General features: G+C 26.4%; 1 protein-coding gene across 1 annotated transcript in view; it reads left to right on the forward strand.

Annotated features, from left to right (window-relative positions):
* The window catches only part of LOC107621143, a 13,403-nt gene continuing 3,213 nt past the window's right edge, over nucleotides 4,638-14,827 (forward strand). Inside the window, exons 1-2 of the mRNA XM_021114667.1 lie at nucleotides 4,638-4,728; nucleotides 4,827-4,911. Of these exons, the coding sequence (XP_020970326.1) occupies nucleotides 4,638-4,728; nucleotides 4,827-4,911 (176 nt within the window). The remainder of the gene's footprint in view (nucleotides 4,729-4,826; nucleotides 4,912-14,827) is intronic.

Genomic DNA, 14,827 nt, shown 5'->3' on the forward strand with positions numbered 1-14,827 from the left:
TTTTACAAACACAATGTCTTCCCTTCGCTTTGATTGAAGAATGATGAACAAATGGTTTCACAATTCTATTTATATACTAAGTTGGAAAGATTTAAGACCACTATCTAAATATGACATCTTTATGTTCTGATGGTTTGGCCTGCTTTCTATTGTAAGTAATTAATTTGTCATCACTTGTTGCTAACAAATCAAAGCACTATAATAATAATATTTCATTATTTCATCACTAATTATGAAGAAATCACTCAAACCACACTCCGAAGTGCATTCAGCTTTTGCTTTATATTACCTTTTTTTAGAGTACTTATTAATTTGCAATTTATAACATCTCAAAGTTTCCAAATTACTTTTTTGATTAAGTTGATTATGTGATTATATAAGTTACAAATTAATTATTTAGGATTTTTATTTTATAAATATATATAAAAGAGTTTATCACTAAAGTAGATAGATATATCATTATGCCAGTTTTGTAATTCAAAAGAAAATAACATTTAACTAAAATCGTGAATTAACATTTAACACACAATGCAAGAATCACATAAATAATTTATTTTAACAAAAATATTAAAATTTTATTTTCTATTAGTGATTTATCTAATGTAATATTAAAATTTAATAGAATAAAATATTCTTCAAATAAGAACCAAACTGATTGAACACAAATTTCTTGTCGTATCACAATAATAGAATTTATAATTTAGGATTTAAGGTTTAAGTTTTAGAGTTTAAAGTATTACTATATATGTTAATATTATTAAGGTTTAATTATTTTATCCATTTTCGTAGTTCTCTCGAATTTTTAATTAAGTCTTTATATTTTTTTTAATTGGATTTATATATTTTTTATTTATTTTTTAATTAAGTTTCTACCATCAATAAAATGTCTGAGATAATAGAATATTCTATTAAAAAAACGAATATTCTAAAGTTAAGGGTAAGAAACCACCATTAACCTCACCTATGCATTGCATTTTTGCCTGTGAAACCACTATCAAGGTAAATCACACGAAACAGTAACCCGTATAAAAGATTGATGAATTAATTTGACGTGATTTTATTGGGTATGTCTAAAATAATCACAACAATTTTATATTTATTAAACGTACTTTATTGTTGTAAATCATTGGATTTCATTAAATATAAATCAAAAGTTACTATTAAAAAACAATCTCGTTACATTATTAACAGTATTTCTGTTAACTTCTATTAATTCTTATTTATGATTGTGTTTAATTTTTTTGAAACGAAAAACGAAAAATTTCTTCTTTTTTTATTTTTTTTTTACTGTCTCTTAGATAACACATAGGTATATAAATCTAAGTTAAGAATTTCTCTTCTCCTCTCTTTGGCATGTTTTATAAGAAAGAGTCCCAATCTCAAAAAAAGAAAACACCTATATTTCTATAGAGAAACAGTAATCATGTTCTCTTCATCTTTTACCTTTACATCCTTTTTTATTTCCATCTCCATCTTCTATTTTTACTTGTTCTTGTTCTTCTTGTTTTGCATATGCAATTTTTTTCTTCTTTTGTATGTTTTTATTTGTATTTTTCTGTTAACCACAAACACCATTTCTAATCTCTGATCTATTGAATTTCTTTATTTATTGAATTTTTAGATAAGAACTATATTCATCAAGACAATCTAATACTTCTTTTGCTTCATCTGAAACCCAATAATCTTCGTTAGAATCATCGAAATCATCAAAGTGCCTACAACAATATTCAATTATTATTATTAGATATGAAGTTTGAATAGTTACTATTATTTATTTTTTATTATTGCTACTTGATATTGGTATAGTTCAACCTGGGGTTTAAGACATATCAAAGTTTGGTGGCGCACCAAATTCAGATATAACGCAGGTATACATTGTTATTATATGTTGAATTTGACAGAAGCAAACTTGTTCTATACCCTCTCTAAAATTTAGGCAAAATTAATTTAGAGGGGATGGTGATTTTGCATGTCCCTAGTATTTCTGCCTGTGAGAATGATGGTGATTTTGCATGCAGGGATGGATTTAGAGGGGACGAGTAGTGGTCTGGCTTCGATCCATAAAATTTTAATAAATTATACTTATATACGAGATATGTGTTTAAAAAATAAAAAAATTATGTAATTTAATAGTTTTATATGTATTATTTTTTACTATGTAATGGATTTATATTATAATTTTTTAATTCACTAATATTTTTTATTTAACTAATTTAATATCATACCATTAAGTCTTTGTATCTTTCAAATTAGTTTTATATAATTATCTCTATATTTATTTTAAAAAATCATTTATTTTTTTATATTAACATATTAAATATTCATATTATTATATTAATAATAACTTATGTAGTTATATTTTGGTAATCACATTATATATTTTAGATATTCTTTTCTTATAAAAAATACTCATTTTTCTTCTAAATTTACATTGTTAAAAAAAATTTATAAAGATATCTTATATCTTATATTCTATAAAGGTACTGTGTCTTTTAAATAATTAATTTTAATTAATATGTGATAATTTTTAATGAGGAGTGCTAGGGGTCAATAAGTTTTGTGATTTGTAATCATTAGTTAGCTATCATTGGTATTTTTAATGGTGAGATTTCATCTAATAGGGTGAGTCACTTTTCTTTTACTGGTTAAGTGCTGGTCAGATTTTAATAAAAGTGCTGACTCCCTAGACTTTCTCTAATTTAATCATGCTATAACTTATTGGTATTTTATAATTTTATAATGTACTATTGATATTGTTATATTTCTTTTATGTAATATAAAAAATAAAATTATGAAAAAATTTATAATTATATATATTAATAAATCTTTTAAAAAATTAACTCTAATAACTATATATTAATTATTTTTATGAAATAAAAAAAATTATTTAAAATTTAGTCCTTCCATGTTAAAATTTTTGGATTCGTCTCTGTTGTATGTAAGAATGTCATAAATTAGTAAAGAAAAGTTGAGGCTTATTTGCTTGGGATTTGTACATTAATTTTGTATTACAATTGGGCCAGAAACAAATATAAGTAACTTGCCCACTATAAGTAAAAAATAAGAAAAAGCACAACCCTTTTCTAGTCCCTGAACATTAAAATGTGGGACAAAGTAATCCCTCGAGGACTATCTTGTCATATTTATATTGAGGAGGGGCCATGTTGTCCAACATTTAAAATACGGGACAAGCTCTAGTTACTTTAGTTAGCAGCATCAATGAAAGAAACAAGAGGAACATCTAATTTTCCATTTGTTATTGTTGGTGTGAATTGACTTGGAGTGACTCTTGAACAAAGGGTTAGAACAAGATCAATTTTGACGTAAATGTGCTATGCTGAGCGTGAATATCGAAAGAAAAGAGATGATCAGAGATTCTATATTTCGACTTAGGATGCCGATAAAAGTCGAAAGAGAATATTGAGACCCCCAAGTGAAGCCCATTAGATGTAAATCGAAGCCTAGCATGAGATGGCACATCCACTGTGGTGGTGGCTATGAATTATGAAAGGTGTTGAAAGAATAAGTAAAACAAAGATAGTCTATTACTATATTATAAGAATGTAGTGGATAGGTTGCTGCTGGACAAGTGCATAATTTCATTGGCTGACACGTGAAAAGTAACCAGTAGACAGCTATGTGAATTAAATAATGGAATAAAAATATATTTTCATCCTCTTCAAAATTTAAACTTGCCTATAAAATGTTGTTCGGGACACATCCTCAACTATTATCCCTGAAACTATTTGAGTGTATTATCTACTCAAAAATAGTGAGTTTTTTTGTTTCAAACCTACATAAACATGACAGACATATATGATATGTTAATGGATGTTAATCCAACAAAACTTTAATGAAATTTCAAGGTTTATATTATATATTTATGGAAAGTTTTAAACAGGTTTAATGACAAGAAAATTAATGGCATTGAGATGATTCTTCAGGATATTAAAGTAAGTGTGTTGGATATATAGTATATCTAATTATTTTTTGGTTTCTAATAGTGTTTCTACTATTGACATGTTGTTTTCAAAATTTTTAGGGTGGTAGAATCCGTACTTCAATCCCAAAACTATTGATCAAGTGGAGAGGTAATATTTTGGAGTTTAACATGTATGTGATGTCTAATTTCATAGTGGTGGATAAAAAAGAGAAAATCAAGATAACTACAAATAGATGGACTATCAATTTTTCACAGAAGACCACTGTTCTTCTAGTACCTCATTCCAATTTTTTTTTAGAGGCATTTTTTTTAAGCCTATTATAGAGCTGCTTCGAGCTGACAAGATCGATAATTCAATACTCATAGGTAATGCAAAATTTAAAAAAAAAATGATACCAGTGGTGGATTTATCTAACAAACGTGTCATGTGAGAAAATTAATTTATTTTGGACCTTTCATTGTTGTGTAGATGTTATTGGTGAAGTGGTTTAAAAAGAGGATCCAAGAGAATTGATTACTAATAAAGGCAGAGAGACAAAGCGTTTGGCTATTTTGATCGAAGACCTTGAGTAAGAGTTTTCTATAGTAGTTTGATTTGTTCACTTTTGTTATGACTGCACTTAGTAACAAGATTTTTATTCTTCTAACATTGTGATGCAGAAATAACAGCATTGGGTGTGTGTTGTTTGGAGACATGGTAGACCAAATTCTACCATATCTCGAGGGAGAAAGGGTGGAGCCTCAGATAGTTATAGCTCAATGCTTTAAACTGAGCAGGTGGATTGGTATGTGTTTACATCAAATGGGTTGTTGTTTTGCTTATTATTAATGGTATTAACAATTCAAGAACATGTGGCTCACAATAATCTATATTCTCTTATAGAAAAAACATCAGTGCAGAGTCACTTTGAGTATTCTAAGTTACGTATTAATCCTGATTTGGAAGAGGTTAGAGATTTTCGTAACAGGTTAGTTAACATCCAAATTTCCAAATTACTTTGCAATTTATAACATCTCAAAGTTTCCAAATTACTTTTTTGATTAAGTTGATTATGTGATTATATAAGTTACAAATTAATTATTTAGGATTTTTATTTTATAAATATATATAAAAGAGTTTATCACTAAAGTAGATAGATATATCATTATGCCAGTTTTGTAATTCAAAAGAAAATAACATTTAACTAAAATCGTGAATTAACATTTAACACACAATGCAAGAATCACATAAATAATTTATTTTAACAAAAATATTAAAATTTTATTTTCTATTAGTGATTTATCTAATGTAATATTAAAATTTAATAGAATAAAATATTCTTCAAATAAGAACCAAACTGATTGAACACAAATTTCTTATCGTATCACAATAATAGAATTTATAATTTAGTTAAGGTTTAAGTTTTAGAGTTTAAAGTATTACTATATATGTTAATATTATTAAGGTTTAATTATTTTATCGATCCTCGTAGTTCTCTCGAATTTTTAATTAAGTCTTTATATTTTTTTAATTGGATTCATATATTTTTTATTTATTTTTTAATTAAGTTTCTACCATCAATAAAATGTCTGAGATAATAGAATATTCTATTAAAAAAACGAATATTTTAAAGTTAAGGGTAAGAAACCACCGTGAACCTCACCTATGCATTGCGTTTTTGCCTGTGAAACCACCATCAAGGTAAATCACACGAGCAGTAACCCGTATAAAAGATTGATGAATTAATTTGATGTGATTTTATTGGGTATGTCTAAAATAATCACAACAATTTTATGTTTATTAAACGTACTTTATTGTTGTAAATCATTGGATTTCATTAAATATAAATCAAAAGTTACTATTAAAAAACAATCTCGTTACATTATCAACAGTATTTCTGCTAATTTCTATTAATTCTTATTTATGATTGTGTTTAATGAAAGTGTTTTTATGGATGTGTCTAATAAAAATGTATTTTTTATAACGGTATTTAATAAAAACATTTATAATATGATTCATATAAAATTATGAACGAAAAATTTCTTCTTTTTTTATTTTTTTATTTTACTGTCTCTTAGATAACACATAGGTATATAAATCTAAGTTAAGAATCTCTCTTCTCCTCTCTTTGGCATGTTCTATAAGAAAGAGTCCCAATCTCAAAAAAAGAAGACACCTATATTTCTATAGAAAAACAGTAATCATATTCTCTTCATCTTTTACCTTTACATCCTTCTTTATTTCCATCTCCATCTTCTATTTTTACTTGCTCTTGTTCTTCTTGTTTTGCATATGCAATTTTTTTTTCTTCTTTTGTATGTTTTTATTTGTATTTTCCTGTTAACCACAAACACCATTTCTAATCTCTGATCTATTGAATTTCTTTATTTATTGAATTTTTATTGAATTTTTAGATAAGAACTATATTCATCAAGACAATCTAATACTTCTTTTGCTTAATCTGATACCCGATAATCTTCGTTAGAATCATCGAAATCATTTTTCTTTGACTGATCTCTATTCCTAGCTATACTAGTGATATCTAGTGTGATCTATATTTATTATGGTTTATCAATATTTTTTTTAAGAAAAAGTATAGGAAATTGTAGACTAAAATTTGGTGCTAAACATACACTAATCAAATGATTTCTAAATTTTTGGTTTATTTAATTTCTATTTAAGGAAAGGTATGGTTCTTTGTTATCAACCAATGATATAAAAAATGAGGAATGCTAGAGGGCCAGCAACTTTTGTAATTTGTAGGCATTAAATAGTCATCAATGATGATTTTAATGGTGTGAGATTAGTGTGAGATTTCATCAAATGACTTATTTTTCTTTACTGGTTATATGCTGGCCAAAATTTAACAAAATTGCTAGTCCCCTAGACTTTTTCATAAAAAATAATAAATAGGTATTCATTTTACTAAAATAAATAAAATAATAAAACAAACTCAACCAAGCAAATAAAAAGGGAAAAGTGCAACATATTTATAGATAAAGATTCTGTAAATTCTCATTCTGCATTCATATTCTTAAAAACAGAGTAGTTCCTTGAGAGAGGAGAAGTGCATGAAAGTGCCTACAACAATATTCAATTATTATTATTAGATATGAAGTTTGAATAGTTACTATTATTTATTTTTTATTATTGCTACTTGATATTGGTATAGTTCAACCTGGGGTTTAAGACATATCAAAGTTTGGTGGCGCACCAAATTCAGATATAACGCAGGTATACATTGTTATTATATGTTGAATTTGACAGAAGCAAACTTGTTCGGATTTGGATCCTCTAAAGTTTAAATTTCACTTTAAAGAGTAAAGTGTGATCTTCTAACCTTGAATAGTTTCTCTTTCATATTTATTATTGGTCCCACTTATGAAATCAATGGTCAGAGATTACACTTTATTCTCTAAAGTGAAATTCAAACTTTAGAGGATCCAAATCCAACTTGTTCTATACCCTCTCTAAAATTTAGGCAAAATTAATTTTAAGCCCGCATGTCCCTAGTATTTCTGCCTGTGAGAATGATGGTGATTTTGCATGCAGGATGGATTTAGAGGGGACGAGTAGTGGTCTGATTTTGATCTATAAAATTTTAACAAATTATACTTATATACGAGATATGTATTTAAAAAATAAAAAAATTTATGTAATTTAGTAGTTTTATACGTATTATTTTTTACTATGTAATGGATTTATATTATAATTTTTCAATTCACTAATATTTTTTATTTAACTAATTTAATATCATACCATTAAGTCTTTGTATCTTTCAAATTAGTTTTATATAATTATCTCTATATTTATTTTAAAAAATCATTTATTTTTTTATATTAACATATTAAATATTCATATTATTATATTAATAATAACTTATGTAGTTATATTTTGGTAATCACATTATATATTTTAGATATTCTTTTCTTATAAAAAATACTCATTTTTCTTCTAAATTTACATTGTTAAAAAAAATTTATAAAGATATCTTATATCTTATATTCTATAAAGGTACTGTGTCTTTTAAATAATTAATTTTAATTAATATGTGATAATTTTTAATGAGGAGTGTTAGGGGCCAATAAGTTTTGTGATTTGTAATCATTAGTTAGCTATCATTGGTATTTTTAATGGTAAGATTTCATCTAATAGGGTGAGTCACTTTTCTTTTACTGGTTAAGTGCTAGTTAGATTTTAATAAAAGTGCTCCCTTAGACTTTCTTTAATTTAAACATGCTATAACTTATTGGTGTTTTATAATTTTATAATGTACTATTGATATTGTTATATTTCTTTTATGTAATATAAAAAATAAAATTATGAAAAAATTTATAATTATATATATTAATAAATCTTTTAAAAAATTAACTCTAATAACTATATATTAATTATTTTTATAAAATAAAAAAAATTATTTAAAATTTAGCCCTTCCATGTTAAAATTTTTGGATTCGTCTCTGTTGCATGTAAGAATGTCATAAATTAATAAAGAAAAGTTGAGGCTTATTTGCTTGGGATTTGTACATTAATTTTGTATTACAATTGGGCCAACATGTTATATTAAAAATAAATTACAAAAAATATTGGGATTAAATTATAAAAAAGTTAATATTATCAAAAAATGATAAAGAGATAAAAATTCTATTAAATAAACAGTTAGATATCTATCGAAAAAAATATATCATTTTACTTTTATTAATTTTAAAAAATAAATTATATATTTCTCTTCATTCTCTCCACTTAAAAATTTCATTATCATAAAATTGTCCATCTTCTTTTTGTCTCTAGCTCTTACTGGAATTGAATTCCGTTTAGTAAAATTGTTAATATAACTGGGTTAGTTTAAGAAAAGATAAATAGAAATCAAGAATAAAAACTTAAATAATATATGCAGCAAAAAAAAAAAAGTTAATAATACTCAACCTTAATTTAGGTTCTACATAGAAAGGCAAATTGACGGGTTTTGTTTTAGACAAAAAAATTGAGCTTTTGAACTATCAATACTCTCTGCCTCCAATTAGAACATAGTTCTGAAAAAAATAAAATAAAACAAAATATAACAAAGAACTAATTAATCAGCACTGCGAGGCTTAGTTGATGTGGTCACAGTCTTAGAACTCACATTCTCGGAGTTGGAAACACAATGCAGTGGATCATTTGTTCATATATACTAATACTATTGTAGCAAAATAATAACTGCTAGGTGCTATGCCAAAAATTCAGGGCAGTATGGTCTGCTTATTTAGTTCATAAGTACTAATCTGCATTGCACTTTTTGTAAGTTCATTTTTGGCATCACCTAATAATTTATAACCATATCAATAAGTTCATTCTAATGCCCAGAAGCTTCTTTCTTAAGGATATGCTTATCTTAAAAGGTGGCCACTCTGATAAAGTTGCCAATTTCAATTTTTTCTAAAGATGTTTTTTATTTTGTGGTTGTTATTGATTTAAAAGCGTGTCATTAAAAGTGTTGTTTAAAGAAAAAGTGTTACCCTTAATCGTTAACTTGGCTCTGATACCAATTTTTTTTATAGTCAACTTTTCTTTTAATTTCTTTTTCGAAATTTCTATTAACTCTTCATATTTTATTTCGAATTTATAATTTGTATAGATTCAATTGGTGGTGCTTTATTTAAATAATTTGCAAATTCATAATCTAAAGTATTGACCATTTCTACTATTTCTCTTGTATTTGTTATATGATCATTTATTACTAGTCCTTGATGTATATTTATAATTCTGATTTCATTTTTATAATTTTTCAATCTTGTTTTAGTTTATAATATTCTTTTTTGCATGGATTATTGTATATAAAATCTTTTATCTGTTTGTCTTTTTCTTTAATATAATTTCTCAAATCCTCAAAAACTTCTTTTATTTCTACACTTTCTGTTGTTTCTAAATAACTTTTTAATTTTTCGACTTCATTCTCCGTTTTTTCTTTCAATAGCTTTAATTCTTTTAAGTCATAATATGGTTTTTCAGGCATTTATAAATTTTTTAAGTTTAATTCTAATTTATTTATATTTATTCTTATTTCTATCCTTTTTATTAAAAGGTCATCAATTTCGATCTGAAGATTATTTAATTCCCTTTTATACTCCTTTATTTTACTTTTTAATTTTTCCGCCCTTTTTCTTTTTATTTTATTTTCTGGTTTTTCAATCTTTTTATGCTTCATTATTTATTTTAGAATTTCCGCAAACTCTATCATCGATTCATCACTATTTTCTAGAGATTCTATTAATTTTTCTAACTCGTCAACTTCTCTTTTCAACTTGTCATAGATTATCTTTAGAGCTTCAAATGCTCTTTGATTTATTTCAGAGAACTGTAAATAATTCAAACGATTTTCTCTTTCAAAGAGCTCTTGTTTCTTGTCTTGATAAGTTACATATATTTCTTCTTTATTTATTGTCATAATTTAGTGTTTAGGGTTTCATTTAATTTTTCGACCTTTTTTGTTAATTCTTTTATTTCAGAATTTTCTTCTTTAATCTTTAACTTAGATAAACTTAAAGAGCTATTGATTTTAGATTCTCTTATTTGAAAATTTGATAAAACTAATTTTCCTGATGGTTCTTTTAATAATAGAACCGGGTTTTCAATAGCTTTGTATTTTGGTATTTCTGTTTTTACAATTTTTTGAAATAATTCATCGACATAAGTTCTTTCTCTGTTTTTAAATATTATACTATGATGGCTATTTGTTAAAGCATAATTTATTGCATATGTAATTGAAAATGGTTCATCATCTTGTTCCATTAGATTCTTTCTGTGAAATTTATAAGCCAAACTTATTGATCTTCCAAGATTTTCAGTTGATAAAGGTATAGCATATCCAAGATGGGCATTGAATTTAACATTTACGTTTGCCAAGTTTTCATGAACAATTCCGATTATTTGATCTATTAGGTCATCAGTAATTCTTTTGTCACAGATTGCTAAGCTTATTGGTGAATTAATTCCTTTCATATATGTAGATTTGATTAAGACTTGTATAGTACTAATATGAATCCATCCAATTTTAGATCTTTTTTGTTGATCCTTAATTTTCTCAATCTGTTTACTCAATTCTTCATCATTTATCAAAGCTATTTCAAGTTTTCCATTGGCGGATTTTATCTTTATAGGGGGCTTCAAGTTGAATTTTTCCATAGTATATTATATTTTTTCTATTAAAAACTTCTTTTAAAAGATTTTGTTTATTAAAGTATTTTCTGATACTTTTACAATTGCCTAAGCAACCTATTTATAATAGTTTGGTTTGATGGACAATTCCCATCCTTACCCTTCTTATGATCGTCATTGCTTACGTCATTGTTTGTTATCTTGCACCAGCTACATTGTTGGTGCTTTATGACCTAAGTGCTTACGTCACTATACAATAATGTTGAGAGATGCTTCAGATGCACTGTCCTCCTCTTTTATCATGTGACCTTTAGATGCATTGTCTTCTTCCTTTATCATGTGGGTTGATTCCGTTTCATTATTGCTTTCTTCAGATATCTCTGAGGCACATAGCTGGCACTTGTGTTCTTCTCTGTCTTTTATCAAATAGCAGAGATTCCTCTTTATCCCTTCAGGGAGCTTTTCTAAAAGTCCAGATAAGTTGTAGAATGCTGATTCAAATTCCACCAAGAGTCTCATCTCTCTTTCTTCAATTTCATTTCTTTTACTGGACACAAGCAGAGTATTTCTACTTTTATAATTAATCCTTGTGTGAGATTCCTTCGTTATTTTTTGAGTTCTTTTAAAGACCCTTGCTAATGTGCTGGCTAGCCTTCCTTCATGACTGTAAATTGTTAAATCTTGAATCTGATCAATTGGTTGAAAGTTTCCTGGGAAGACAGACATGAATATTACTTGGTGTGCTGGAACCAAACATTCTTCTTCTTCATTAAAAATAGGTTGACTGTTTGTAAATTTTAGGATATATCCCTTGGATTTACATTGTCAATCATATTTTTAAATCTCTTTACTGCATCAACGAATCCTGCAGAAAACTCACTAATAATTTTTAGATCATTAAAAATTAAAATTGTATCAATTAATCCATATTGGAAAAACTGATAGGTGTCAGATGGAGAAGCATCTGGAAATATAACCAGCTTTGTTAGCTGTTCTTTGGCAATAGGATAATATCCCAAAATTGTCCTTTTTTCTTCAGTCCAATTCAGGACTATGTTAAGGGTTTCTCTGAGATTTGATCTACAGACCCTTTTCTTTTTCTTGATTTCAGCCCTTGTAGGAATGTTTCTAATTATCCCTGTTCTTTGGGTTTGAATTGGAGTTTTATCTGCTCTTTTTAGGGTTTGCTCTGGATGGAGAGCTTCATATTCCCTGAAGGATTCCTTTGCCTCTTCCAGTGTTAAAAACCCTCATCATCTTACCAATCGTCCATGATTATAATCAACTTTTAAATTATATCGTATGAAACCTGTTAGGTAACTTGAATCTGTCCTTAATGTAAATTCTCTGGGTAGTAAATGAATTTTCCATTTCTTAAGAGATTTAATTGCTGCTATAGTTTCCTTTTCATGAGTGGTATATCTCTGTTCTGTTAGAGTAAAAGTCCCTGAAATATACCTGCAAAGTAATTTCTTTGGGGAATATTTAGAATCTAGTGATTCTTTTTCTTGTTCCAAACTTTTTATAGCTTTCTTAGCTTTTAGACATCTTGACCAGGTTATGTCTGAAGCATCTGTTTCTACTATTAAGTAGTCATTTTCTTCTGGAATATAAAGTTCTGGAAGTTTTTCACATAATTCTTTAACTCTTTGAATTTGCATACTATCTTTTTCATCCCATTTTCATTCTTTTTTAGTACTTATTTTTGGAAATAAGCTTTTAGTGTATTCTGTTATATTCTTTAAAAATCCTTGATCAGAAATATAATTTATACACCCTAAAAATCTTTGTAATTGTTTTCTATCTTCTATTTTATTAGGAAATAAATTTACCTTTTCTAGAACATTTAGTTGAAGTTTTAGCTTTCCTTGAGTGGATAGAATTAATCCAAGAAACTCTATTTCTTGTTTTGCTATTCTTGCTTTTTTTTTGCTAAGAACTAATCCTTTTTCTTTACATCTTTCTAAAACTATTAATAATTTTTGAAGATGATATTCTTTATCCTGTTTTGTAAAAATTAGTATATCATCAATGTACACTAAAATAAATTCATTTAACTCTTTTAGATTTTCTTCCATAAATCTTTGATAAATACCTGGGGCTTGCTTTAATCCGAATGGTAATACATTCCATTCATAGAGCAACACACTTGTTGATTCTTTTGTTGGGCAAGTAAAAGCAGTTAATTTCTTTGTTTCTTCGTCTAAACGAAGTTGCCAATATCCTGATTTTGCATCAAGAGATGAAAACCAAGTTGCTCCTTTGATTTTTTCTAAAATAGAATCTTTTCTTGGAAGTTTATGAGTATCACCAATAGTTGCTTCATTCATCTTCTTATAGTTAATAACCATTCTTCGTTTTCCCCTTTTAATTTCATTATTGTTTTTGACATAAAAGGCTGGAGCCGCATGAGGACTTTTACTTAATCTTATAATTCCTTTTTCCAAAAGATCTCTACATTCTAATGAGAACTCTTCTCTATCTTTTGCGGAATAAGGAATTTTATTTGGAACATTTATCTCTTTTGTAGGATCTTTTAATTTAATGCTTACTAATTCGTTATTTGTATTTTTAATATCTAAAGGATTTTCAGCACAAATTTCATCCAAAAGTTCTTCTATCTTTATTTTCAGATTATTTTTTGGAATATTTATCTGAAAGTATAAATTTAAATAACATGTCTCTAATATAGAAAATATTTTAAATTTTAAGATCTTATCTATAGTAGTAGTTGGTATTTTTAAACGTTTTGATTTTTGATTTATTGAAGAATCGTGTGGAGCTTTTAAAACTATATATGTTAATTCTTGAATGAATGGATGATATAGCTTTAAAAAGTTATTTCCTATGATAAAATCCATTCCAGAATCTAACATATATATAGATGGAACAATGAACTTATAATTTTGAATAAAAATTTCAGCCATCTCTGCTTTTTGGTCAATTTTATGTATTGATTTGTCAGCTATTCTAACTCTTAATGGTTTCTTTAATTTTTTCCAATCAAGTTTTATATTTGTACCAGCAAAACATTGTGTTGCTCCAGTATCTATGAAAGCATTTATAAATTTTTCTGTTATTTTTATAGTAATAAATGTGGCATTATTACTCAGTCTCTGAGTCTGTTTCTGAGACATATTCAAAAATATAGTCTAGGTTATCATCAGATTCTTCTAATGGTTCCATGAAACAAGACTTAGCAATTTTTATTTGTTTGGTAAGATTCTTTTTATCCTTCTTTTTTGGACATTCATTTGCATAGTGTCCTTCTTCTTGGCAATACCAACACTTACAATTTTCTTTTTTATTTGGACAATAGTCACTTTTTTGTCTTTTATTTTTATTGTTATTTCTTTTTCTAAAATACCTCTTTTTTCTCCAGTTTAGATAGTATTTTCTTTTTCTAAATTGATATTTTCTTTTTCTTTGAAAATTTTTATTAAGACCATATTTTTGGGGTATCTCTTCATTATCCTGACAGCAAATTCTAATTATATTTGCAAATCTTTTTTGAGTCGCTTCTTGCATACAACGTTCTTTTATTTCCTCTCTTATTGCAGAGGTTGCTCCACCAAAATTATTTTTAATTGTCCCCCTATTTATTTCTCTTATAAATCTTCCCATTATAAATTCATTAGCAGGATATGTGGAAGTTTTGTTATATACATACTAAGATAATGATTTTTATCTTCTTCTTTTAATTTGTAATAATGTATTCTATATTCACATATATAAGACTCCACATTACATAAATCATATATCTGAAT

The sequence above is a fragment of the Arachis ipaensis genome, chromosome B10, assembly GCF_000816755.2.
Source record: "Arachis ipaensis cultivar K30076 chromosome B10, Araip1.1, whole genome shotgun sequence".
Classification (NCBI taxonomy): Eukaryota; Viridiplantae; Streptophyta; class Magnoliopsida; order Fabales; family Fabaceae; genus Arachis; species Arachis ipaensis.